This window comes from Haemaphysalis longicornis, unplaced genomic scaffold (genome assembly GCF_048455015.1).
Source record: "Haemaphysalis longicornis isolate Haplotype H1 unplaced genomic scaffold, Haemaphysalis longicornis Haplotype H1 scaffold_1, whole genome shotgun sequence".
In the NCBI taxonomy this organism is placed as follows: domain Eukaryota; kingdom Metazoa; phylum Arthropoda; class Arachnida; order Ixodida; family Ixodidae; genus Haemaphysalis; species Haemaphysalis longicornis.
This window is the reverse complement of record NW_027526203.1, coordinates 134,863,544-134,890,064: the sequence shown is the minus strand read 5'-3', so window position 1 is coordinate 134,890,064 and position 26,521 is coordinate 134,863,544. Positions and strand designations below refer to the sequence as shown.

The 26,521-nt window shown below is 48.7% G+C and overlaps 1 protein-coding gene and 1 pseudogene across 1 annotated transcript; both read right to left on the bottom strand.

The window, feature by feature from the left end:
* Positions 1 to 4,156: 4,156 nt before the first annotated feature.
* Positions 4,157 to 4,689, bottom strand: LOC144152490 (uncharacterized; annotated as a pseudogene).
* A 6,433-nt stretch (positions 4,690 to 11,122) lies between these two features.
* Positions 11,123 to 22,016, bottom strand: LOC144152405 (uncharacterized). Its single transcript, XM_077683705.1, has 6 exons — positions 21,737 to 22,016; positions 19,940 to 20,009; positions 19,259 to 19,401; positions 13,685 to 13,851; positions 11,587 to 11,750; positions 11,123 to 11,136 (listed from the first exon to the last, which is right to left on the bottom strand). Exons 1-6 carry the CDS (start codon positions 21,749 to 21,751, stop codon positions 11,123 to 11,125), a joined length of 573 nt encoding a protein of 190 aa, XP_077539831.1. The 5' UTR covers positions 21,752 to 22,016.
* Between the last annotated feature and the right edge of the window lie 4,505 nt (positions 22,017 to 26,521).

Here is a 26,521-nt window from a genome sequence, read left to right as displayed (position 1 = left end):
ATGCGACAAAAAGCAGCCTTTTAACTATTTTCAAAAGTTCCTGTTGTCATTTTTCACACTTGAATTCGAATATATGGGTACATGTGGCAGTATCGAAGAAGTCCCTGCTTGTTATTCTCTTTCTCTACAAGATTGCATTCTTTTCACCATAACTATAATGTGCGTCTTGACTAAATGCATTTACTTATTTAGTACCGCAGCACAGTTCGGTTTTGCGCAAATGAAAAGTTGTATTATTAAGTGTTTGTTTTCAGAATATCCCATTTGCACACACGAAATCTCCAGGAACTGTGTTTCTAGAATATGATAGCAATGATGTGTTTCGCACATATTTTTAATGTGGAAAACTTTGTGGCCACTTCGAAGTCAAATACTGTTCCCAGTAAACCTCCCAAAAAAGAGGAATTTATTTTACCCAGCTTTTCTGGCTTTCCCTTCTCCTTACTCCGTCAGGCAAAGCGTTCGTTCGCCTCCTAACTTGGTGATGCTCTTGGTGAGAAAGCAGAAGCTCTGAAGTGGAAAGCTCAATGCATCGCTAATTCCTTTATCCAAAAACAGGACAAGGTTTGATCGACAATTTTGGATTGACATATGAGGCGTTCTTTTCGGTAACCTGCTCGGGTCGTTCAATGTTATGGTAGCGGTATCAGATAAGCAAAGGATAGGGCACATTCACCAACTGAATGGGCTGTGATTGAATTCGAAATGCATTTTAGGAACTTGTAAAACCCATCCTTCCGAGCTATTCGAGTTTCGCCAATGACGACTGAAATTATGGAGCAAATTCCAGATTCGCGAGTAGTAGCAGTTCAAGATTGGGAAAAGCAAACACGAATAATACTTGCAGTGCTGTGGGGTTAGTGACTACTGGTATTGCTGCACTTTGATGTCATAAAGATTATTCTTCATTTTCAGTACGTAACCCCACGTTTGCTAGTGTTTCGCACAGTTCGGTTAGAGTTTCGAGCATAATTTTTATTAGTATTACAGCGCAATTTCTCGAATTCAGTGAACTATTCTTAGCTGAACAGGAGTAAAATGCCTCCTGCAATATTATCAGCGGCATGAAATACGTGCATCAAGCTTATTTATTTCGAGCGCCGACCGCTTCAAAGCCAACTTATCTTCTGTTAAAGCGAAATTCGCGTGGTGAAGAGCCCCATTTACCCTGTCTATGCATTTATCTTGTAATACCACTGCTCTTTTAGGTTAGGTGCATTAAAAATTGCCAACAATATTGCTCGAACAACATCTACCCTGTACCGATGTCGTGTTCCTATGAATTGAAGGGGCGCAATTTTTTGAGCTTGTGCTTTGTATCGCTGGAGCTTCACCTGATGTCACAAGTGTTACTTTTGCTTTTTAGATATTTTAAGATGAACCCCGGCTCATCTAAACCCGAGTTTTCTTCCATCGTTACTGCCTTGGAGAAACTGGAAGCGACACTCTTGGCCATGTCCGCCGACATTACCGAGATAAAGGCCACCCAGATTAGCCATGAACAGCTACTTTCCACGCTGACGGACCGATCCTCTGTTCTCGAATCTCCTCAGATTGGACAGCGTACGTTCACCGAAACGAACGAGGCACGCAGTAATTAAAGAGGAAATTGAATTCTTGGGAGCCCCTCACAGGGGCGCCAACGATCGCATGTGCCGTAACAACCTCCCTTTTTTTGGACGTGGCGTATCAGTACATGAAATGCCGAAAGACTAAAAAGAATCTATTGCAATCGAACATGTATATATCGAACTACAAGAGGACCACGAAATATTTCGATATATCGATAATTCGAAACGTAAAATATGCCCACCTGACTATAATATGAAAACTCCGAAGATCACTGATATCTTTTCAAAGTCGCAAAAAGCGGTAGCTTAATTTTGTTCCTCGTAGCACAGAAAATTCGAACTACAGCGCAATTTCCACCGCACTTTATTTAATATGAAAAAGTATTCTGCGTCATAAAGTTCGCCATACTACTGTCTCCAAGCGTACTAACGCCGCCTCCAAATAAGAAAATCTGGAAGTTGTACACTAGGCCACAAAAATGACGAGTCTGAACACTGACGCAAGCACAGCTGCCGTAGACGTTTGGGAACGTTATTAGGGCCGCTAGAAAGGTTCGCTTCCTCGGCATGGGTGATGACCACCACAGCCTGCGCATCGTTTTCAGCACTCGCGAAGTCGTGGGCCATTGTGCCATTCGGACTTGCTAATGTTAAAGCTGGCAGCTTTCTAAATTCACTCTCGAGGTACCTAACGCCGTCGTATTCGGTATCAGAGCATCTCTCGTCTAGAGCCGCGCAACAAAGCCGCGTTGCTCGCGACACGCACCGCAACTGCCGGACCGTGGCCGCGCTGCCTTAGCCTTCGCGTCAAGCTTGATGCGCAGTATTGCGTTAAAAAAATGCTTCGGGAAATGCAGCTGGCATCGTTTCACACGTCTGCACCCATCAAATATTGCCCGCTTTCATCGCTGAATCTAAATTCTTCCGTGTTAAATGCAGAGCATTTCTTTAACTCACGATGTCACCCGGCGTTGTCGGCGTGCCTCGGCGTCCGCAACAGCCGTTCCAGGTAGCATAACTGTAAAAAAACCCTTCAAAGAAAACGTAGATACAGTAAAACTTTTTAAAAGCACAGTGCTCGTTTCTGATGCCACATAGTCATGCGCCGTTTACCGAACAGACTCGTCAATCCGATTTCGGTGTTTTTTCCTTTCCCATTCCCGTGAATCTTATTTGAAGGTAACATGGTGAGAATAATAATACTGAGAAAGTAAAAATGGCAAATACAGAAGGAACATATATTTTCTTGCACATCCAGAATAGTATTGCATCGTTCCCTGAGCAAGACAGGCAGCTCAAAGCAGCTTAGCTTTTTTTCTCGCATTTTGAGCTTTTTCCGTGACAAGCAGTTCACGGTTCTTCTTTCGAGAGAAGAAGTGCATGCACATCAAACAATAGCACTTGATTATCTTTGCGGTGAGGAACTCATGGTGCTCATTACAACCAATTGCAGGCAGTGCAGTCGCATGAAGCCTGTCTAATACCATCCAGAAAATATCCCCGAACACTGCCGACGTTTCAAGCGTATCGTGCACAACCTCTTCTACTTCCTTAATTATTGCGTACAGCCGAAATGAGGCCTCTCGAAGGCATCCTTGCTTGAATGACCTCAACTCAGTCAGGCGCCTCTGGTTGAGCTGTGTTTCCTCGGAGTTGAACTGATCGGGAGAAGCTGCGAGCAATGCACAGCATTCTTCGCACGTTATTGTTTTCGTGATTTTCTTGTGCACATAACCGGCTAAGTAGTATACTACCATCTCATGTGCTCCAGCTTTTTGGTACCCATGATCCCGTTCGTCACAGCAAACGTCCTCGGTACAAACCATCCTCAGAAGCTTCTTATCCAGCTTTGCTTCAACGGCGAGTTTTAGCTCAGCTGCCGCTTTCGCCTTTTCAGCAAGACTTTCATGAATTGAAACGAGGACCACCTCAGCCGGTCCAGAGCAGTTCCCCTTTACGGTGTTTCTCACAGGTGTAAAAAGGGACAGCAGGCGATAAATCTGGCTGAATTGAATAATCGTGGGGTGGTCGTCGTCACCGTGGAATGACCGGACAATTCCAAAAAATCTCTGCAAAAGAAAAACGCCATTAGACGATTCCTAAAAGAATCTGCACACACAAAAAAACTTCACATCAAGCACATTTCCGTATGCCCAGTATAAAGAAGGGAATTGGCCCGTGTATATTGCAAAAGAGGGGCACCTTTCTCTGACCCTAAGCCACACCAGCACTTCCCCTCTTCCCACCCTCTCCCCCTTACTCTGCGATGCAACGGCAGGAAAAATCCTGCCGACGCCATGGTATTTAGTGCAAGACACTAAATTCACACACTTTGTGAAAGAAAGCATTTTAGCACATTTCTTAGCATCGAATATTTGAGTCGACTCCATATGGTAGAAAGGCCCAGGGCACATTACCTCCAGTGGATCTTGGTTCAGCTTTGCTGTGAGAACATATGGAACACCGGCCTTAGAAAGGCCCAGGGCACATTACCTCCAGTGGATCTTGGTTCAGCTTTGCTGTGAGAACATATGGAACACCGGCCTTGTGTAGTTCATCAATTATGTCGATGATAGAAAGCAACGTCACGCGCAGAGATTCCGTAGTTTGACGCGACGCGAACAAGAGCGTGTTCTTCGTATTGTGGTTAAATTCCGTGGTGTCAAGCATCACAAGGAAGTCCTTGATGACCTGCGAAAAAATGAGAGAAATACAGAATGCTACATGATTAAAATGAATCGACTCAAGGAAAATAATACCGCACAAACAGTTTAACCTGAAGAAAAGGCAAATAAACCACGGTTTAAACGTGTTGCTCACCTGGATTTTCGGCGAGTTGGCTCTGATGCTTTCCTTAGGGAGCTTAGCATTCAAGGCATCGAATACATCATTTATCATTCGTGTGAATGCCTCTGTTTCAGCTGTGTCCCGAAAGCCATCAGTGCCCTCTTCTCTGTAGACATGGAGGCCAATGGCTGTACTCCGGCTAAAAAGCTGCAGTATAAAAGTAATTTTTTTATGCTTCAAGGAAGTTGTCCAATACAGTAATACCGTCAGAGCATTACAAAGCTTGTCATCACTGACTAGTGCTCACCTGAACTGCAAGTCTCACGTTCATTTTTTGGAAGTTCGTTGGCTTCACATGAGCTTCAGTTAGCTTGTGGGCAACTTTTAGATGTTTCTTCTTTTCAGTTTCGTAAAGCAGCTGATAGTGGGAGAAATCAATGCGGTTCTCTCCAGCCTGGAAATGCAAAAATAACTGATTTTAATATATGCGAAGATAAAAGACGACACAAAAGAAAATTATTGTTCTGCCACCCACCTGGCCATACTTGTGCTTGAGCAGATGATTTCGCACACATTTGATGGCATGTGGTACATCACAAATGAAATGCACAAACTTCCCATCAGGGAGACACGGGTGGGCAATCTTATGGCATGGTGCTGCCATGCTGCCACTAACACCTAGCTGTTGCCACATGGACCGGTTGTTTCCCGCACCATCACTCACAATGGAAATGACTGTAGCATTATGCTTGTGAAGGCGCACCACTGCTTCCAGGACTAGTTCCGCCAAAATTTTGCCAGGAGCAGCACCTTTTGTCGCGAACGCTGCAATTGGCTGGACCCAGGATTCAAACAGAGGAACAAACATCAATACTAGTGCATGGTCGGCTAGCTGGTTGGTTCCTTCATTCGTGACGCCTCCATAATCAACAAATCCATCCATGTTGTAGCTGCATTTGTTGAAGTCATATGCCTGGCGCAACTTGATGTCGTCTAAGATCAAAGACCCCAACCTTTGTTCATCTGCTTTTCCATGGAACTGCTTCTGTATAGCTTCCAGACAAATGGGGTTGAAGCCGTACTTGCACGGCAAGCCTTTCAAAATTTGTGTCAAGCGGCTAAGAGAAGGAAGGGGCAACATTTTCATCTCGCTAATCAGCTTGTATGCCCGTGGACTTGAAATTCTCAGCATCAAGCAGTTCAAAATCCACTCAGAATTATACCGCATGACACACGGAGCTTTTGCTTTGAGTGACTTCAGTGCTGTCAGGAATGCCAGGCGTTGCAAGTGAGGAAGGCCACTTAAAGCTTCTTCTATTCCTTGGTAAGAAGCCTTCGCGAGCTCTTGTTTGAGCAGTGTGGTTTCTTGCTTCCCCTTCTCCCTTGCAGCTGCAGCTTGGAAAACTTTTTTGGTCAAGTTTCGCATTTTTTTGCTTTTGTTCACCGCTGCCTTCATTGGCTTTCTTGCTCGCATTTGCCTTTGAAGGCGTAGGCACCGAGCACACACAGGCCGGGTTGTGAGGACAGAACACTGCTTGTGATGGACATTTTCTAATTTTCCTGCCACACCAGTGTCAGCTACCGGAATGCCTGAACAGATTTTCAAGCTATCTGTCTCATTGATCAGGTGCTCGACGCTAGCAGTGCTGTCTACAGTCTTATGCAGTTGCTTGTGCATTGTTGCTGATGTGCTAAGTGGTGGCGTGAGGCCCTCTGCTCCGAGCGCATCGCCTAAGGACAAAGAGGCCTCTCCCCACGAGCCACTCGAACAAGACGCACTTTCCGCCGATGCTTCCCAGCCGATTTCGTTCCGCTTTTTCGGGGATTTTCGCGTGCATGTCGTCGTCCTTGGCTTTGATATGTGTTCCGGCAAGCCAGGAAAGAGACGCGGCAACGCTCCTGGCACTAACTTCCAGTTACCACGGGGAATTAAAACCTCTTGGCCCTTCACAACATGCTTGAAATACTTTACAATGTCTTGCTCTTCGAAACGTCTCTCACATACCTTGGATTTTTGCGTGAGGCGCCTGTCCTTGCGGTGCACCATTTGTTCCCATTGTTTAAACTCCGTGGCCTTACGTGGTGGGGTAAAAAAATGATGATTTGCGGCGTCATTTCTGTAGCCACTCGTACATCACGGCGCAAAACACGAAGGCATTTCCACTACAAAAAAGCAAACATTCGGAAACCGGATAATTCAGGCGCACGTGTGGGGAACGAAATCGCTTCGAACGACGCGCGCCCGCCAAAGCTCCCGCCTGTCCGCGCGCCCAAGCAGGAGCAGGTGAAGAAAAGCGTGACTGCAGCGCCACTAGTTCGCGTGACGGCCACCAAGGCCGCCTCGGGAACGGAGCTGTGAAACTGAATTGTTCTAAAAGCGTTGGTTTGTACATTGTTTTCCCGCCCTCCAAACCAATCCTTAACCTATCTTTGCCGTACGACCACTTAATTTCGTCGGGTGCGAGTTACCAGGAGGTGCTGTCGAACACGTTAATCAAGCCGTGCGAAGGAAGCGCGCAATGAACGCCAAGCTGATGCAAAACAGGCCTAAAACAACCGTCGCTAAAGCAGACGACAAAGCTGTACCGCCGATGCGCACGCAGGCGAGTAGGCACCTTCACGCGGGGAACGCTGGGTAAATTCACCACGCGATATACAGTGTGCTCCGTGAGTGAAACCCTCCGCCCACCTCCGCTCCCTCCCCCCCCCCTTTGCCGCCGCCTCCGCCGCGTTAAAGGGACACTGAAGTGAATTTGTCAAGCTCCCGTTTTTGCTTGCACTGCGTAGACTGGCTCAAATTAGCCCACTTTTCATCGTTTATCCGGTTGACAAATCGGTACTTATTTTACAATGCTCGAAAGAAGAAAAACTACCATGCGCGGTTTGCGGCGGCCGCACCAACTAAAGCTGTGACGTTGGGAGGAGGGGGCACCGTGATTGGACGATGCCCAAGGTGAGCAACCAAACAAGTTTCGGTTTCGGTTCTGTAAAACACAACCGGTGGCGTTGTTGGATGGGCATTCTCAATAACTCAGTAATCATCGTACCGCGCTTCTGCCATGTTGTCAGCTGTAAAAATGCATAAAGATAATCCTCCAGGACGGCGTGGAATCGTAGCATTCACTAGCCGAGGCCTACGCAGTGCATGAACGCCCTCCGCGTACCCGCAGACGCCCAAATACCATGCGCCTTTCCCCCATATTTGGAGCTTGCCTCACTCATGCCTGTATCGTAAAAAGCGTGTTCGCACCATGCCAAGGGTCTGTTCATTCTGGTCTTTGCCCACTGCCCGCAAGCAGTCGGTGCTTATGGCAACAGCACGCCAACGAGAACTCGCTAGCGCGCCAGTGCCAGCCTGCGCGCGTTTTCTGAACTAGTTCGTGGAGCCATGAACGTTGCGGCCCAAAAAAAGGTGCACTCAGTATAGAACACATCGGCGGAAAACGAAAAAGTTAACTTATAAAAAAAAATAAAAAAAGAACGTACCCGTGGGGATTCGAACTCGCGACTTGCAAAACACTCGCGGTCTCATACCTAGCTCTCCATACCACTCAGCCACGGGGTGAGCTCTGCTGACTTTGGAAATATAAGGTATATATTGTATAACCAATTTACACTTTTATTTAGTTTTGGCATTTCAAGTAGCTTAGGTGACTATTTATTGTTTTGCGCTCGTGCAGTAAGCATCCCCCAAGTTTCAACAATATCTCACGTCTAGCAATTGCATTATTTAGACGGAAAAGCGTTCGCAGATGCGTAGTCGTGCTGCTGACCGCTGTGCTTGTTCGCCAAGCGCAAAAAAGTGCTTCCCGCACCATAGTTTTACGCTGTACGGTAAAAATGTCAGTTGATTTTATTTCCTTAGTACCTATATTGACTTCGCTGACTCTTCTCCCGCCTTCAAGAGTGGCGTACCAGTCAGCGAAGCGTCGCATATGCGCTTGTGCAGCGCTTGTGTGAAGCGACCTTGACTTGTAGCTAGATACAGTGTACAAACTAACCAAGTAAAGAAAGGAAGATTCTTCCATTCACAAACGTGTCCTGGCTTCGTTTCAACTGAGCCAACTAATTGCGACGAGCCGTCGGCGGCCGGCGGACGAAACGCTGGGCCGACTGACTCTGTCTGAAGGCCGGGGAGCCGTGCAGTAGCGCAGCCAATTGCGACCTCGGCTCCTCGCGACGTCACTCGAAAACGTCGCAGAAAATGGGCGAGCGTAAAGAGAGGAGGACCGCATTTTCGAATTAATTTTTCCACTAAATAAAATCGCCTAAACGCGCCCAGAGTGGTCGAAACATGGCCTGGGGACTCCGGACTACAATTTGCGCTAGTAATCCCGCAATGTTTACATATCACTTCAGTGTCCCTTTAAAGGGGGCCTGAGATGGATTTCAAAGTGTTTTTGTTTGTGTCAGAAATCTTCTCTATAGTTCTTGTAGAAACAAGTCCAAAAATAGTAAGCATATTCGCTCACGCTAACAAAAGTTATTACCCCGACGAGACAGAACTATATGTTGGCTCGGCGGCTTGCGATGACGACATAGTCCGACCTCGTCCGAGGCGAAGCACTCATTTCATGGTTGGCCGCCGGAATGTCCGCGGTTTTTGACGGCGGCGGTTTGGTTTAGAGCGTCGTCGTCACCATGGTTACTTCAGCGAGTGGGTCGCACATGAGACGACTCCTTTTTTTTTTTTAAGCTACGTTTTCAGTCTTTACGGACTTTGAGCAGGAGATACTGGTGATTGCGGAAGTCGACCTTGCACGCGCGAGAGTTTCCGTGAACGGTAACTTATTTTTACCGTCGCTACATAGCGATACAGAGGCTAGAATTTCTACCGACTGTAGTAGCGAGCCCCCTGCGCCGGCGAAATGTACGCTCGCGTTTTGATTAGATTACCGGAAAGTTCCGAGTGAACGCCCTCCCCCGAAACATCGCCCACCCCCTTTTACGGGTGAAATATTCAATTTACTGAAAGACGCGCGCCCACCCCGTAAAATCCATGGCTTTAGCGCCGATGAGTGAACAAAACAAACCCGAATCATCTCTTCATGCGTAGATGCGGTCACTTATTCGTCCTTTCCGCGCTTGACCCGAAGTTTCGCCCATCTCGTATTTTTCACTTGATATCACTGTACTTAAATTTGGGTGGGCGTTCTTCCGGAACTTTACGGCACAGCAAATGCGCTGTGCTCTGCGCTTCATGCAAGCAATCTTAGTTGATGTTGTTTACTACATTCTTGCTAAATGATGATCAGGAGCACGATAAATGACAATTTTTTCTAGAATGAGCGAGCAAAATTTCCGCCCCTACTCCAGCTTCCCACGCTTCCAATGGTTCAGGTGCCTTTATGAACTAGCATAGCTCTTTTATGCTTTCAAAATCGTCTTGGGCAAGGTAATATAGGTTACAATATATCATTGTAATATATCTTACTCATTTTATATCGAAATATTTAGCGGTGGCGTGAATTCTGGTTAATGCAAAACTTGGTCCTAATTCTTCCCACTAGATGGCGGCGTCAACGTCATGTTTTCGATTTTTTAAGCTCTACAGTAGAAGTATACGGCTCTTTAAAAAAAAATTATTGTATTGTGAGAGTTCAATCTAAGACGTCTAAGATTCAAGCCATTTCAAGCGTAAGCGAACAGTTCTGGGCAACAAACGTTTGTGTCATTCGCTTTGCGACAAATTCGCCAGATGTCGCTACTCGGCAGAGCCGGTAAGCCGGAATGCAGAAATCGCAGAGTGCAATCCTTTCGTTTTCAGCGGCAAGCGGCTACTCTTGCTTCATTTAACACGGTAAACGGTAAAGCGCGCTAAGGACACTAGGCAACAGGTTCATTCAGAAGGCCGGTGCAGCAAACCACACTTTCTGCGATCATGACTTGATGGGAAGCAATGAAATGAAATTTACTTTTTGGCAGTTGTCGTTACGGGATGAGCATGCTCTTGCCCTTGGCGCGACCGCCGCAGAGAATCAGCTGCGACAGCGTTTGGGCTTGAACTGATTTATTCAGCCCGCGTGAGCGCACTTGAGCGTGCGCCTCGTGATCACGAGCAGTGCCCGGCATCGTCCAAGCGCTGCGTGCGGAGCTGCTCCTTCGTCGTCGGCGCGGCGCTCCCTTGGCGCGCCGTTCGTTACCACCTCTGAAACAACGTCGAGGCTACGCTCGAAACACAAATGGTGCAAAGAATCCTTTCGGGTACAGCGTCCAAGAAAGCAAATGCAAAGAGAACTGATGATACTCTAACACCAGACACGGAGCGCTGAGCGATCACGCTGGCTGCAAGCGTCGTTGCTCCTGCGCTCACTGTATCCTTCCGCCGAGAACGGCGGAGCGTCAAGCCCGGTTTGGCCCGGTGTGTAAGTGCTTTACACTCCGGGATAAAACAAATATGTGTGACTGTGTAAAAGCACCCACACACAAAAGATGTTTTTGTAGCTGTCTGATGTTTTTACGCTCGTAAAAAATTGATTAAATCAAGAGCGCACAAACACGTCACGATTAGTTCAAGAAATAGCCGTTGCGCTCCGATACCATCGACCCCCCAAAAACCCCCATCTCAGGGGCCCTTTAAGAGTACTGTCCAGCACGCTACGAAAGAACTGTTGGATCGTAAAGGTAGAAAGCTTTGCTTTAGAAGAAAATGCCGCTGTTTTCTTCTCTGCAAGCCATAGCCATGATGCTCAAAAAGTTTACTTATCTGCACACTGTGATCACTGACAACTGTTCAAGATGACGCGTAAAGGTGGTTCTTCCGCTCAACAGTACAGCTCTGCAAAAAAGTCACATACGGTTGCAGAGATCACTTTGCTGTATAGGATGCTGGGAACGCAAGCCAACAGAGTACAACATATCACATCGCTAGCTGTGCCACACTGCACTTGAACGGTGCACCGTTTCCATCACATGTTTAGGCACACTTCAAATGGAAATGCAACTTTTAAGAGTGATACACTACATCGAAAACATGTGGGCCACGTTTAAAGTATTTGCGGCATGGCGCGACGTCACGGTGGTGGAGAGTGTGGCGGCCACAGATGAGGCATATTTCCTCTTTTGCCTCCGATTAGAACTGAACCTAACCACCAGGGCTTCGCTAACCAGCAGCCACATCGTGAACTTTTCGGGTGAAGCGGTGCATTGCAAGCCCCTAAAAAGATTTCAACAAGCGCACTGCAATCTCCCTTCCGGGGGAGACCCAAATGTCTAGTTCAATGCGTACCTCTCGAAAGTCTCCCCATGTCCGGTTCCGACTGAAGTGGTTCGGTGAGTTCGGGCAGCGGCGCCATGATATGCGTCCTGTGCTCCTCATCCTGCTCAAGCACCATGGACAAGCTGCATACTTGGCCGCAGCGGCTGCTGCTTGGTGGATGCGGAGAGGCTTGCCTGCGTCTAGGGCAGTGCCGTTCCGGTGGGATAACCTCGGTAAATACTAAAGTTTGCGACACTGTGAAAGTTTAAGGTTTGGTTTAAAGAAGGTCAGCAAGTTGGTGGACATACGCAAATATAGAAACCGTTACATTTATCCCTGTCAGGAGGTCAGGAGCACCATCTATAGCGGCAGGTACAGCCACAGCATTGCCCCTTTCATGTTTTGATAGGAATTACCGTTTTGTGGGTACAGCGAAGTAATGCTTGGCCGATAAAAGCCTCAGTAGTACAAGTCTAGATTAGGCAACCGAACATTGAAAGCTACGCGCAAGGGTGGATGTTTGGCAGCGTTTTATTTTTTTATTTTCATCGAGAAACAGCATGCATCAGCCACAGCGTTCTATTTCCCGTTTCTTTTTAGATTATGGTCCCATGCCTCGCCAGATACGCATACAGTTGAGTGTGCAAGTGGGAGAGAGAGAGAGAGAGAGAGAGAGAGAGAGAGAGAGAGAGAGAGAGAGAGAGAGAGAGAGAGAGAGAGAGAGAGAGAGAGAGAGAGAGAGAGAGAATAGGGAGAGGCACGGCACGGTGTCAAATGCTTTCTCCCCGAGGGTGCATGCAACAAAATGGCACTGCACAGCACGGCTGTAGTAAACTGGGTGCTTTTTTTGTAATTCACGAATTTTATTGCAATCATACCTTCTGCGCAAATCACGCAACCTGAATTTCACAAATGGAAAGAACGGGAAAGCTACAGGTTGAACACATTAGTTTATCGCAATGTTGATGCACAACAGCATGAGCAGTCCATAAGATGCTTTTCCATCTGCTATACGATGTTTGATGTGCCTGCCGATTAACCTATAATAAATCTGGGAGCCACAAACGAGTAAATGCAGGATGTAAACATTGTGTTTATGCGCTAAGGACCATCAGGACTGCAAAGGCGCATGGGCGATCATGGTTTCATGGGTACGCTGCTTGGTACGAAAAAAAAAATAAGTGGAATTCTTTTTGTAAAAAAAATCCTGTTTGCAGCAGTCATTCCAACAGTATTATTCTGCGTTTTGATAGCGTCAGCTTATTTAGATCGAAGGTACGTAAAGTTTATCCCTAGAGATAACGCAGCACACCATCACACTATTTTCAGTAAGGAAGAAATTTGCCAGAATTGTGCAGATATCTTTTTAGCTCGCTGGGGCATACTCTAGAATATAGATGTTAGTCTCTTGCTACAACATGGAATATTTCACGGATTTGTTTTTTTAGCAGTTTGACAAGATACCTCGAATTAGTCTGAAATTGAACAATGCAAAGGGCGACGTGGTACAAGGTGACAATACCGGTAGACGATTTCGTGCCCCAATTTCCGGGTGGAACAAAGCGCTGCTGTCACACTGTTACATACAATAAATGTTATCTGACCTTATCAATTCATAGTGCTGGTTAACAGTACATGTACTTCCCCTACTCTACATTCAAAAACCTGCCCCCCAAGGGAACTCCAAAGCACGTTGGAAGTCAGTGTCATAGTTGAACAGAGTACAGAATATTTTTTTTGTCTTCTGCCTCGCAGTGTTCGGCTTTGCCACGTGTAGCGCCGAGTTAAAGTGGTCCAAAAATGTGCTCAGGGTGAATTCACGTGCAGGGAATGACGTTTAAATGGCTCCTGCAAAGCAAATACGTGGACAGTATTGTATCACGAGGCGAGATCCAGATGCAACCATGCCATCAGAAGTGGTCCGGTAAAACGGCATCCGACAGGGCCAGTTTTGTGTGGAGGCGCACTATTCGAACCAGGCAAAGGTGCGGTCACGTGGCCCACAGAAACCACGCCCTACGACCCTGTGACAACGTGAATACATGAAGCTGTGAGTACACGAACACTTCCATTTTTGCAGCAAGAGATGGGCGGGAGAAATGAAGCAGAACCAGGGGGTAGCACTCACTGTTCATCTGGAGGCCCGGTGGTTGACTTGTTCAAGAGGCTGTCGGCAGCCGTCAGGGTGGCGTTGGCACCGGGGGTCAGGAGGTCCTTGACAAGCGTGGTTGCGCGCACGTGGTTTTCCAACAGCGCCCGGATGTGGTCCAGGTCTGCCTCCAGCCACAACTTCAGCTGTGCAGAACGTGTGGAGGGAAGCGTGACCGGTACACGCTTAACACGACGGGTGGTGGCTCACTACGGGGTGCTTAAACAAGTGCACAACACATGCCGGGCTACGCCGTAGTAATGAGGGAGTGGTGGTGGTGGTAAAACGTTTATTTAGCCAAAGGGAAGGGGCAGAAGGGCGTGGTTTGCCTCATAAGTCCAGGAGGCCTCTCGTCCGGGCTGCCTCCAGGGCGCGCCGCACCAGGGCGACCTGGCGATCCGGTGCGGAGTTGGTCAGCTCGGACTCCAACTGCTCATTGGAAGCGGAGGGGGGGGGGGGGGGTGTTGGGGGCAGGAGGAGACGAGGTGGTAGGTGTTGAGAGGGATGTGACAATGTGGGCAGTCGGGTGGAAAGAGAGAAGGGGAAATGTTAGATAGGATAAGAGAGAGAGAGAGAGAGAGAGAGAGAGAGAGAGAGAGAGAGAGAGAGAGAGAGAGAGAGAGAGAGAGAAACTTTATTGCGTGTCCGGAAGAGTGAACTAGGCCGTGGGGGTCGGGTCCGATCACGGGCGGGTCGAGCCCGTAATGGCTTGCGCCACCGCAGATCCTTCCCGCTGTCGGGTCAGGGCCCGGACGGCCTGGAGTTGTGTGTTGTAGTCTGAGGAGGTGATGGCTTCTCGCACTTTTGGTGGCAATTCTTGTGCTTCAAAGTGTGTTCGTAGGTGAGTGCAATCGTTGACGATGTGTGCTGTCGTAGCGGGGGCAGTCGGGCAGATGATGCAACGGTCGGTGTTGTATAGCGTTGGGCAGATGTATCTGGTGAGCACGGGTGTCAGGATCGAGTCCGTCTGTAGCTGGCGGTATAGCACGCCTTCGCGGCGCGTTAGTTGCGGGTAGGGAGTCGCTGCCTGTTGTGGCGGTACCATCTCAGGATGTCTCCGTACGTCTCCAGTGGTGCTGGTTCGCTCTCTTCGGCTCGCAGTTGGCTGTTACGATTGCGGTCCGAGTGCTGGCTGGTGTGCGTCGCGCGGTAAGTCCTCGCGCTGCGCGGGCAGCCTCCTCGTTCCGGTTACGGATCCGCCCCTCCGGGTCGAGCAGTCCCACGTGTGCAGGATACCAACTGATAAAGATCGGGTGATGTGGTTAAAGTAGGTTTCGGTCAGTAGTCGACGGAGGATGTAGGCCTGTGGGGTGTTGTGCGAAGGGTGAGCGGGGGGGCATTGCCGTCGGGAGTTAGTGTGGTGGGAGCGGATGCAGTTGTACGTGGGGTCGAGAGGTGTAAGGGCTGCTGGGTCGGGGGGTGTTGGAGTTGCTTGGTCGAGGCGAGGCGAGGGAACTGCCCGGGTAATGAGTTTGCGGGCTGCGGCGTGGGCCGCCTCATTCCCTGCCACTCCGGCCTGGCCAGAGGGACTGCTCTAAAGGAAAAAACAAGGTGCAAACCGAGACGGAGGAGGGCGCACGACCAGTATCATATGCAATGCAACACTACATTCTCTCTCGAGTGAATCTGATGTTTGCTTAAAGTGGTGATGCATGGCCACAGACGTCGATGACAGCTGTGGGTTTGCAAACAGATCGGCTCAATCCCAATGACACTCGGTCCAAAAGTTTCTTTTTAAATGCAGCTGAGGAACGTCCCTCTAAGTCTTCCTTGCCACACAAATGTGCAGCAGATAAGCGTTGCACTCGCAGAAGCATCGCCTCCTAATGCATTGCCGTTAGCCAACTACAGGACAAAATGTGCCCATCTCATGGTCATGACGACCCATTGTGCTGCACTGAAAGGTTGATGGTATCAGAGAAGGAAAAGGATTATGTTTCCAGATGCGGACACAGCAGTGGCTTGCTTCGGCAAACAACAAGCGCTCATGCTAGCACAGTATAAAGGCCCGTTCACACTGCGACGAAAGCGACCAGAATTCTGTCGCTTTGTCGCGCGACGACAAAAATTGGTCCCGACCATTCGCCAAAAACGGTCGTCGCGCGACAAAGCGACGGAATTTCTGTCGCTTTCGTCGCAAGTGTGAACGGGCCTTAAGATCGTGTTGATGCAGCAAGAAAATGGACGGGACACGACTTTTGGGTTGGGACGTGGTTCCCAGTCAGCCCATTGTGTGGCCTTACAAATGAAGCAGACTACATAACGTTCAGTGTAAGCTTGATCTCGCCCAAAGAACAATGGACGACAATAGCCGGAACAGCTACAGAAGGAAACCACCGACGATGATAGGGATGTGGACGGCAAGCGCAAGCGCGATGCCCGTATTCGGAACCCTGAACACCGCGATGTGCCAAACTGCGTGGACATAATCACCCAGAACGCTCCCCCTGTGCGACGGCGCTGTTTGAGCCTGAGTTTGTGGACAACCTAGGTATAAACCACTAACAGCTCCACTGGTCGCTCACCTGCACGTAGTGGAACGGAACTGATTTTTTTACGAGCCTCTGAGTCGGCGCATGGCCGATGTAATCGACGTTACCGGTAACTTCACCCGTTACTAAGCTGTTGTATAAAAAAAGTAATTAACCGTTAAAATGAATGAATTGCAACTTCTACCTGCACGTTTGCAAAATACAAAAGGTAGTTCGGTTAAGTTCAGTTACCCTGTGTTACAGACACTTTGTGTTGAAGTAACGTGGTCTTCAAGCGGCTCACTTGCTCAATTTTGTTGAGCCCCTATATTTTGTATATTAAAGGCATTGGCGATACCCGAGAGCAATTATTTTATTTTTCGGGCATTTCTGCAGGCGGATTATGGGGCAAAGTGATCCCATAACGATAACTCCACATTGCGCAAAGAGCTCGCCCCCTAACGAATCGCAAATCCCGCCGGTCACGCAGGTTGAAAGAAGTACCTTCCTGATGAAGCAGGAAGTGCACGCTGCCGAAGACCAAGTTTGCTTCATGCAAGGCGGCAAATAAATGCTTGCAAAGGCAGAAAGCGCCCCGAGTGAGCACGGAAGGCAGCAGCGCGGCTGCGCTCAAGCTGGCGACATTGCGAGCGTCAGAACATCGAGGTAGCTTATTCGAGTAGCGTTGGTCCGGCCGAATGCGGCGATCGACTCTCGCTGTCTCCGTCGCATCAACTCGCAGATAGCGCTCGCATGCAGTTTTTCCCAGTCGGGCAAGCGCCCGCGTGCTCCGTTTAACTTTAGGATCACCTTTACAAGTGTTCAGATAGCACGAGGAATTCTTAAAGGAGTTCAGGTGGAGTGTAGGGAAGAGGAAGGAGTGGGAGTCAACGGGAGCTCTCCCGAGAACGGAAGTGCCGTTGCTGCGCAAATTAAACGGTTCCCGGAAATTAAGCAGCAGCGTAATGTCAGCGGCGGGACGCTGCCTCCCCTTTCCCTTCTCTACCGGAAGGGAAGGAACATGCCCCTGCGCAACCACTGCGCGCTCTATCGGTGGTTCTGGGAACCGGTTTATGCGAGGCCGCCGCGGGGTGCGAAAACCTTTTGCGTGACGCGCAACCTTCAGTAGATGGACAAAAAGGCTTCACCTACAACACTCAGCGGTTAATAAACATTATTGACACATAGCACCCCGCAGAGACTAAGCTGAAAAAAAAACCTCCGTTACCAAGAAGAAAATAGCAGAAAAAAAATACACCTGCATTAATTTCCGGCCACACCTCATACGAAAAATCGCGGTCAGTTTGACTCGCAGCACACTAGTGGCGGCCGGAGTTGCGCTTCAGGTGGCGATGAAACCGCGAAGCAAAACACTCGATCGAGAACTAACGAAAGAAGAGGTTCAGCTATTCTGATAATCATCAGCACCCCTCCCCCTTTGAACTATGACTGCACAATCCGAAATGCGCCTGATGTAGTTAAGCGCAGCCTTGTGCAGTGTCTCAAAAATGGCGACGCATGGAGGTTTCACTTCTATCATCGCGTGAAGAGATGTAGCTCGGCTATCGCACGTGCATTATTTGAAATGAACCTAAACCACCTGAACCGAGCAGTGGGCCATCAGGGACGCAGTTAAGCGAGAAATTGCTCCTCTCATTGCGGGAAGTATAGTGAAAATCTCAAGCAGCCAAAAGCAGCAGCCTCGATCAATGTATATGTATTATCTGCAGTTGGCTATAGCAGCAAGGGATGCACCTTACGTCACACTACCCGAACCGCTGCGCATAGCTGGGCGTATTTGCACGGCATCGGGCGCATTAAACCGTTGCGCATTCGCTAGTTCTATGGCAGTAGTTGGCTGAGAGGGAAGGTAATTATCAGAAGAGCTTAACCTCCTCTCTCGACAGTTCTCTAGTGTTTCCCTTCGCGGTGCCTCAGCCGCCCGAGCAGCAGCTCCAGCCTCCGCTCGAGTGTTTGAAGTCAAATTGGGCGCCATAGTACAACCGTCCAGTTTTTTTTTTTTTTTTTTGTCGGTATCACGGGCGCGTTGACAGTTCTGTTAATCTGCGCCGTAAGACGGAGTGACACTGCAAACACGACGAGAGTTCCCGCGTGGGCAGTAAGCCCTGGCTATGGGGGCCGTCGTCTGCTAGGCTCTTCCAGGAGCTGAACGCAGCCCCGAATCGTTTCCTTCGCTTATCACACTAGTTTGCATACAAGGTACATTGTGCAAACACTTGCAAGTTGCTAAGAAACGCACATTTTTAGATTTTCTCGTGGAATGCTTTGGTTGCTGGTATTAGTCACTTTCTCTTGCTCTCTTTGCACCGTTAGTGGGCGGCAAGCGGTGTGATAAGCGGAGGAAAAAAAGCTGGGCACCATTCTGCTATTGGAACATCCTAGCAGACGACGGCCGTAGCAGCCAGCGGTTAGAGCGCATTCGGCAACTTTCGCCGCGTTTGCCGTGCCACTCCGTAATACGGCGCTGTTCCAACGAGTGGGCGACGCTCCCGTGAAATATATGAAAATTGGGCGGGTGTACATACATACATACATTTAACGGTGCAAGTGCTGGACGCATTGCTTAAAAGGACTCTGCAATACTTTCGATAACCTCTGACTCTTTCCTTCGCGTTTGGAACCACTGCGAAAGCTGTAGTTATCGCCAGCACGGAGCGGCACTGCGTGATATTCTCGTCACACCAGATACGCCTTCCATTTATGCTTTGTTTTAGTGGCTTTGTTTTAAGTTGCTATCGAAAAGCGTTCACTGCTGCAACTGAAGGATATCCGGCCAGCAGCAGCTAAATGGCCCTAGTGACGTAATTCGAGCCGTCTAAGAACGTCAAGACGGGGGGAGAGAGAAAATTCTTTTGAACGAGTTTGCAAGTTATGTGATGGGCATAGAGCAGTAATTCTTGGCGGAGGTACTTTGCGGCCACCTAATCTAGGTACTGCAGTGTGTGTTGGGTGACTATGTTCTGCAAGAATTTAAGATTTCAAAAAAAAAAAAGTTGACAAAAGTGATTCAAGGTCCAGTTAAAGCGTCTTTCGAGGGGTGGGGGAGAAGGGGTTTTCATACCATAGGCAAGTACAGGCCTTCATTCTTGTCCCACCTCCTGGCAGCCTCCTTGAAGTATGCCAACTCCGTCTTGGCTGCTACAAGGGCCCGCACGAGCGCCTTGTTCTTCTTAAGCACGGAACGCACTTCCTTCTTGAATTGTGCTGAAGACATAAAAGCAGCTGTTAACAATAGTGGAACAGTGGTAATCTGAAAGCGGCACCAACAGGGTAAACGTGCAAGCATGACAGACAAAGGTATCCCTTCCCCTTACTGTCCTCCTTTACCTTTCAATCAGAAGATTTTTTTGTCACTCCACGTCCTGCCCCTGGTATTGAGGTAATAAATGCTCTCAAATGTTCAATAGGGAAGAGGTGGCGTATTATAAAAAAGGAAAAAGAAATGCGAGCTTGCCTAATACTATGTTCATAGAAACCAAAATCCCGAAATTACGTCTATCATGTAAGTAATGCATTGAGATTCTTGTAGGCCCATAAAAATCCTAAAAATACACAGATGCTCAGCCTGAATAACTGTACGGGGAGGTTGTAAAAACGAACGCTGGAGTCAATTTGCCCAACTGAAATTTGTGGTGGCTTTAAGTCTGTGTCACTCGTGTAATGTCTTGTTCCTACGCTACTGCCTTCAGTACAGCCTACACGGCCTGGAAAATAGAGGGAGCGATGGAAAGGATGGGCTCACCGCACATCTCCTGTGCTGTGATGAAGGAGGTGCTCTTGGTTGTATGGCCCCATTTTAAGTTATATGCGATCTGAAAGGACGCAAGAAAAACATTTCGCGCACAGATTTAGAACTGCAAAGCAAAAGTGCACAGTAACCCTACGAAAACAGGTTCCACACTTCATTGCACTAGCTTATACCTATTACGGAACCATGTTGGCAAAAACTTTTCGCATAGCGGTACACCGACGGTGAGAGTAGCGCATAGCTCCTTTAAAGGATTAGCAAACACCTAGAATATTACTTTTTAAAAGTGAACTTGTGGCCATTTCGTAGATCTGTTTCACAACAGGGCACCACACAAGTGTTCGCTGTTTATGCATTAACTAAGGCCCAATAATCGGCAATCCCTGTCGAGATTGCTGATTACGCAACAGCTTCGATTTGCAAGTAGCTTCGCATGCAAATGCTGAAAAAATATGGCAGCAGTGGTGGGCGTCGGCACCGCTGGCACCCACAGGGAATAAAGTGCGGGCTCGTGCCATGCTCTTCCCTCCTCGCCGTGCTCCGGTTCTTCGGGCTTGTGGGTTCAGCAGTGTACAGTGGTGATCTTGCTAAGGGTGAACACGGGAGCGCGTGGCCGCCGGTACTATCAGAGCAGCCTACCGTGCCCAGCGCGAACCATCACGCATGCGCTGTGCGTGCCGAGCGAGACTATGCTTTCAGCGCGCGCACAGCGTCATCGGAGCGTCTGCGCGTCGTCTGCTATGTTTATCGCGCGTGTAGCGGTGGAGCTGTCAGCCACTGTATGAATGAGTGGAATCTAAAATCCACACAAAAAATGTTTCCATGTGAGCGGTAATTCGTTCTTTAGCTCCAATACATTGGTTTTGGCACAGCAGCATAACTCGCCCACTTGTTTCAAACAGGCTCAATCAAAACATCACGCAGATTTTAACAGCACTTTATTTTTGCAAGTGCTTACGAAAGTCTTTTAAATGCACGTAGAAGCACGCAATTCAAAGCTTTGAAGGTGGTCGCTCAAAGGTGGCGCAGGCGCTACGACCTTCATTCAATATACGGGAGAAAAATATCATCCTTTACATTTTTATATTTGGGCGTTTTCATGCAAGAATCCAGGAATCGCGGATCAAACCAAGGTACCATTAGCAGACGAGACGGAACATAGCAGACGACGAGCAGACGCTCTGATGACGCGATGCGCGCGCTGAAAGCAAAACATCGCACGGCCCGCACAGCGCATGCGGGATGGTTCGCGCTGGGCACGGTAGGCTGCGCTGATAGTACCGGCGGCCACGCGCTCCCGTGTTCACCCTTGGCGAGATCACCACTGTACCGCTGCAGGCAGCGAGCGGCATGTCGGCTAGAAGCTTTCTTTTGCCGCTTTGCGGCGGCGGGGTGTTTTATCGGATATTGCGCTCTGACAATGCCAAAAGGTCTCCGTCACGGCAGTCGGCGGTGGCAGTGGGGGCTTGGAATCCGAGGAAAAACTTGCTCTCTATTTGACACTTATTTATATGACCACATCTAAACTTTCATGTGGCCGCATTAGCCCGCCAGGTCGTGCCTTCGCAGGGGATTGTCATTCATTCTGCTGCACGATATGCATGCCTTCAACTGTGAATATAGTGTTTGCTTTAAGGCCTTTCGTTTTGGAGGCCGCAGAAATACAGGCCGGACGCTGCGTTGCAGTCCTAACAATAAAAGTATTCACTTTATTTAAGCATGACTTCTCTGGCAAGTGGCAGTTCCGCGATGCACAGCAAAAAAACGCTCAGAAACAAAGCACGAACTTACCGATGACTGCGGCATGTCGACAGTTAAAGGCGTCAGGGGTGGCTAACTGCACTGTTGGCCCCGGCGAAATGCAACGTGAGGTTGGCGACGCCTTCGCACAAAATAGGATTGTTCAGTTGCCAGAGCGCGTTTCAAACAGCTTTGTTCAAATCAGGACTGTCTTTTACGCCAACGCCACGTGATCTTCGCGACTGCCGTGCCGCCTTCCGGCGCCTTTCAGCGCTGCGTGGCTGTTTGGGGCTCGTGCGGTGTCTTGACTTTATCTTTATTTTTTTTTTTTGCTTTCGTGCGCTCTAGAAAAGCTGTGGTTACTGTTGTAAGCAAGTAATAAAGACGACCGCAAAACAAAACGGCCAAGCGAGCGGTGCGCGAAAATTACCCGCGCGAGACCTTCCCTTCCTTCGTACCTCCTACCCAGCGCGTGTGGTCGAGATAGCTGATTCATTGCTGGTTATTGCTTGTCAGTTTTATCAATTGCGGCTGCATAGCCTTCTTCTCTTGCATGTGGCACCGGGTGGCACATTTCGCCAAGCCAGATGCATGGCCACAATTATTATTGGCAGCAAGGTATTATTGGCTGTAAAGAAAATTGGTGTTGAAGCAAGCTGACGATAAAAATTCACGCATGACTGAACCCTTAGCAGTCGTAATGTGTGACGAACGTGGTGAGGAACAGACAGCTTGAATCAAGCACTGATAACAACCAAGATCGTTAACTCGTTCCCGATAAAGAAAACCGAAAGAGAAACGTTTGTTTTGCGTAGTGAGACTGCTGCATCGTATTTTCGTCACTTTCTTCGTTTGCGTTTCTTGGTTTTTGGCGCTGAATTTTTTCGGCCGTCTTATCTCGGTTGCGCTTCGCGCACCTTAAAATTAATTTTAAATATGTTCTAGGCTGTCTGTGTCACTGATATTTTGCAGATTATGTATGCGTGTTCACACCAATCTATCTCCTAAGTTATCTCGCCTTCAAAATTTTGTGTCAGTGCCCAGAACGAGTATCCGGTGACACCCCATGGAATCGGGTTCCTCGGTGTAAATAACGAAGACTGTGTACTACGTGATTTAATAAAGCTTTTAGGATTGGATAGCATCTGGCGTTCCCGAAGTTCGGTGCGCCATGTGGATGTCCACGCGCAAACCATGAGTGCATTTTTCCGGGAAAATGTGAATTATTTCTGTGAATTGTACAAAGCGGAAAATTCTGACGCTGAAATCACGCCATAATTCCACAAGTTGACATCATCCGACGTTTTTAGTATCTTCCGCCAACGAAAACATGGTTCGCGCTTTTTATTACATCGTTGACTTGTAAAATGTAAAAAAAGGAAATAAAGAGAAAAAATGTCGAAACGAAGCAATCGTATACACGCCGGTTTCATAACGCGAGGGACCCACGTTCGATTTCAGCCACGGGAAGCATTTTTTTTTTCACTTCAGCCACGATCATTCCTCATCATCGTAGGAGAAAGTTGGCTTTCCGGCAGGGCGAATTGACGTGCAACGGCAACAGTGAGGACACAATAGCTTCGCTTTAATAACCGAAGTCATCGGCACGTCACCAGGACACATGGCCGTGCTAAGGCATTTGATGCACCTCAAGGAGTCCCGCAACAGCCTGAAAAAACGATGGCGAAGGCAGAAATAGATTGGAAAGATCAAGAAGTGGATAGCCGAAATGACAGCAGAAGCAGAAAACGCAATGAAACTGACCCTGAATAATTGGAAAAACGTATGCGATAGTGTGCAGGGAACCCTCGCGGATAGCTAAAGCATGGGCACTGTTCAGAAGCCTCATCAATCCCAATTAAACGAAAGCAACTAGCAGCAAAACTATCTAAAAAGATACTCAGACAGAAACCCGGGGGCGAAGCAGCCAGTATCGAGCACCTAAAGACCACTTATTTAGGCACTGGCTCGACACCGTCCCACAAATATTATCCGCAGGCGGAGCCCACCGTAGTAGACACGGACACCACAGAGCAGAATAGAGCGCCACTCCACCGACTAGCAGAAACCACTGTGCCGGTGGCAGACCCCATGCAATATCGGCTTTAAAAAAGTCTCGACGACAGTTTATAAAAGAAATAACCGTCTACTATCAATACCTCTGGCAAGCGGGCACGCTGCCACAAGAGTAGCGACACGCCGATATAACTATGATTCCCAAACCCGGCAAGCCACTGTGCCTAAGCCAACTGCGGTCGACCTCCCTAACGTCATTCATGAGAACGTTGCTTCCATCCACCGTCAAAGCCAGACTGCAACCATATTTAGAGTAACAGGGGCGATTGCCAAACACAGTGTTACGTTTTCGACCGGGCTTGTACGCAAAGGATGTAGTAATCAAAAATAAATAGGAAATTGCTGACATGACATAGTTAACACCACACAAACGGAAGCCATACTCACCTTAGACATTAAGGACACTTTCGACAATGTAACTCACGGTCTTATGTTCGACAGCCTAACAGCAACCAAGTGCGGCAGAAGGTACTACATCTACGTACACGTATTCCTGAAAGATCGCACGGCAACAATAGTAGTGGGAAACATTCGATCTGACGCCATTACCCTCTCCTTCAGCAGGAAAAGGCGTGCCGCAGGGGCCGGTCCTTTCGCCGATCTGATTAACTTAGCATTGGCCGATAGCCCCCTCATAGATGCCATATCGTGAATAATGCACACGCTGTACGCGGACGATATTACGATGTGGGACACGAGCGGCTGGGATAGAGAAATACAAGACGCGTTACAGGCGGCAGCGAACGCCACCAAACACTGCAGTATGCAAGGGCAGGGGGACTAACTAGCCCACCACAAAAACCGGAACTGCTCATAGTTTGGAAATGCCACCGAAAAACCGACCCACCGACAGACTGTCGAGCAGTCACTGTCGAGCGAGAGCCACTTAACACAATACGCAGGCTACGGTTGCTAGGGCTGCACGGGGAAACGAACGCGAAGGCCAAGTGCACCTTGGTGCTACTGAAAAAAATTCAAGTAAGCTTGCACTCACACGCAAGACTTGAATGGCGAAGCTGTTGTGAGAGAGCATTGACGGACACGTGGTTAATTTTCATTATCATTTTTATTTGCATAGATTCGGTGCTAGTAATCGTCATCATATGCATCGAAAGGTAAACGTGTTCGCGCCGAGTGAAAGTCACCTTCAGCATTGTAGAATTCCACGTGCTCAACTGCGAAGCTTGCACTAAGTCGCGCAAGGCTTCAACCATAGCGAAGCAGCACCGAAGGACACACCACCACGCATATGTACAATTTTAGAGTTGTTTATTTACTTGTTCCCTGACTTTCGTCATTATTGTGCACTGTGCTAGTAGCAGTCATCGTCACATGCATCGATATCGTCGTGTTCTTCATGCCAAGCCCTACATGCACAGAAGCGCTTGGTGAGTGCGCTGGAGTTTTTTTTCTTTTTTGGTAAAGCCGCTGCGCGTGCCGGGGACGCTCGGCGTTCCCCGCGAGAGACGCGCTCACGACCGCTCGGCCTTTCCTTGGTATTTGTTCCTGCAATGCCGGAGTTACGGCTGGTACAACAGCTCCGCTTTTACAATAAATTCATCACATAATTTACATATTCCGAGGGATAACCACTTGCCGCCACGCCCTAAATGAAGCGGACGTGCTACGCATCGTTGCGGGCTCTCATCATAAGCCGCATAAACTATCACGCACCTTGCCATCGATCGACACAGATAGGGACAAAGCAGCTGGACGCCCCATTCCGCACAACAGTAAAAGCGTCGACTGGCATCCCTATGTATGCCTCAAAGGACATGTTATTACAATTGGCCCTATATAATACGACGATGCAAATATTCTAAGCATAACAAGTAAGTCAATTAGAATGATTGAAAAGCGCCCCTACAGGGAGACACACCGTCAAACAACTAGGGTACTCGACGTCCGACTTTACCCTTCGCGGGTCCGAACCAATCGCCCCGGCATTTGGAGCGAATATAACAGTAGCATCTATATTTAGAAGTATGCGCCCACCACACCATGCGCCGGATCTGCGGCGGTAACCCCGAGACCCTCATACGTAGGCTGCACACTATCCAGCCATAAACGCTCACGTTGAAGTGGTAGCGACTGGAGGGGGAGGCATTGCATCCGACTAAGTACGCAGTGGGAGCAGCACGGAAGCGAAAGAGTGCGCAATAGCCCTCGCTGTCGGCTTTCGTCCTTTAAGCAACCCAATAAATGGCCTATCCTACTCCCAAGAAGCGTCGCGAAATATTGCGGGAGGACGTCCCTCCCCGTCCGCCCATAACATACTGCACCTAAACCGACACATTCCGCCTGTCCATCCGACCTGGACAGCTGGGCTCGTGTCTCTCCCTGGCAATGAGCGCGCTCATGCGATATCCCAAGGCTTCACCTCCCGGGTACCAGAGGAAGACCAACCCAACCCAGACAAGACCGAAAGAGTCCCACTCACATACACACATATACTACAAAACTACAGACTATTCCGTATGACACTCTCCGCCACACGTGCAACTCACCAGTCAAGAAGCCGCTGCATGGCGCCAGATCCAAGCAAACACGTTTCCTAGCCTCTCGCTCCGACACACCTTCTACCATATGTTGTACCCAGACAGACGCCCATCAACAGAGGACACCCATATATTTACCACAAAACATGGCAATACAACCAAACCCCCGAGCCATCTCAGATACTCAACCCCTCCTCCTCCTCCGGATGGGTAGCCGCTCTTTTAAGCACAGCCCTGGACGACCAGCGCACAGTGATCAACC

Coding starts and splice junctions, on each gene's coding strand:
- LOC144152405 (XM_077683705.1), bottom strand. Junction 19,402..19,939: donor CACAGCACAGGAGATGTGCG/GTGAGCCCATCC, acceptor TTATGTCTTCAG/CACAATTCAAGAAGGAAGTG. Junction 11,751..13,684: donor ACCGGGCCTCCAGATGAACA/GTGAGTGCTACC, acceptor CCCTAGACGCAG/GCAAGCCTCTCCGCATCCAC.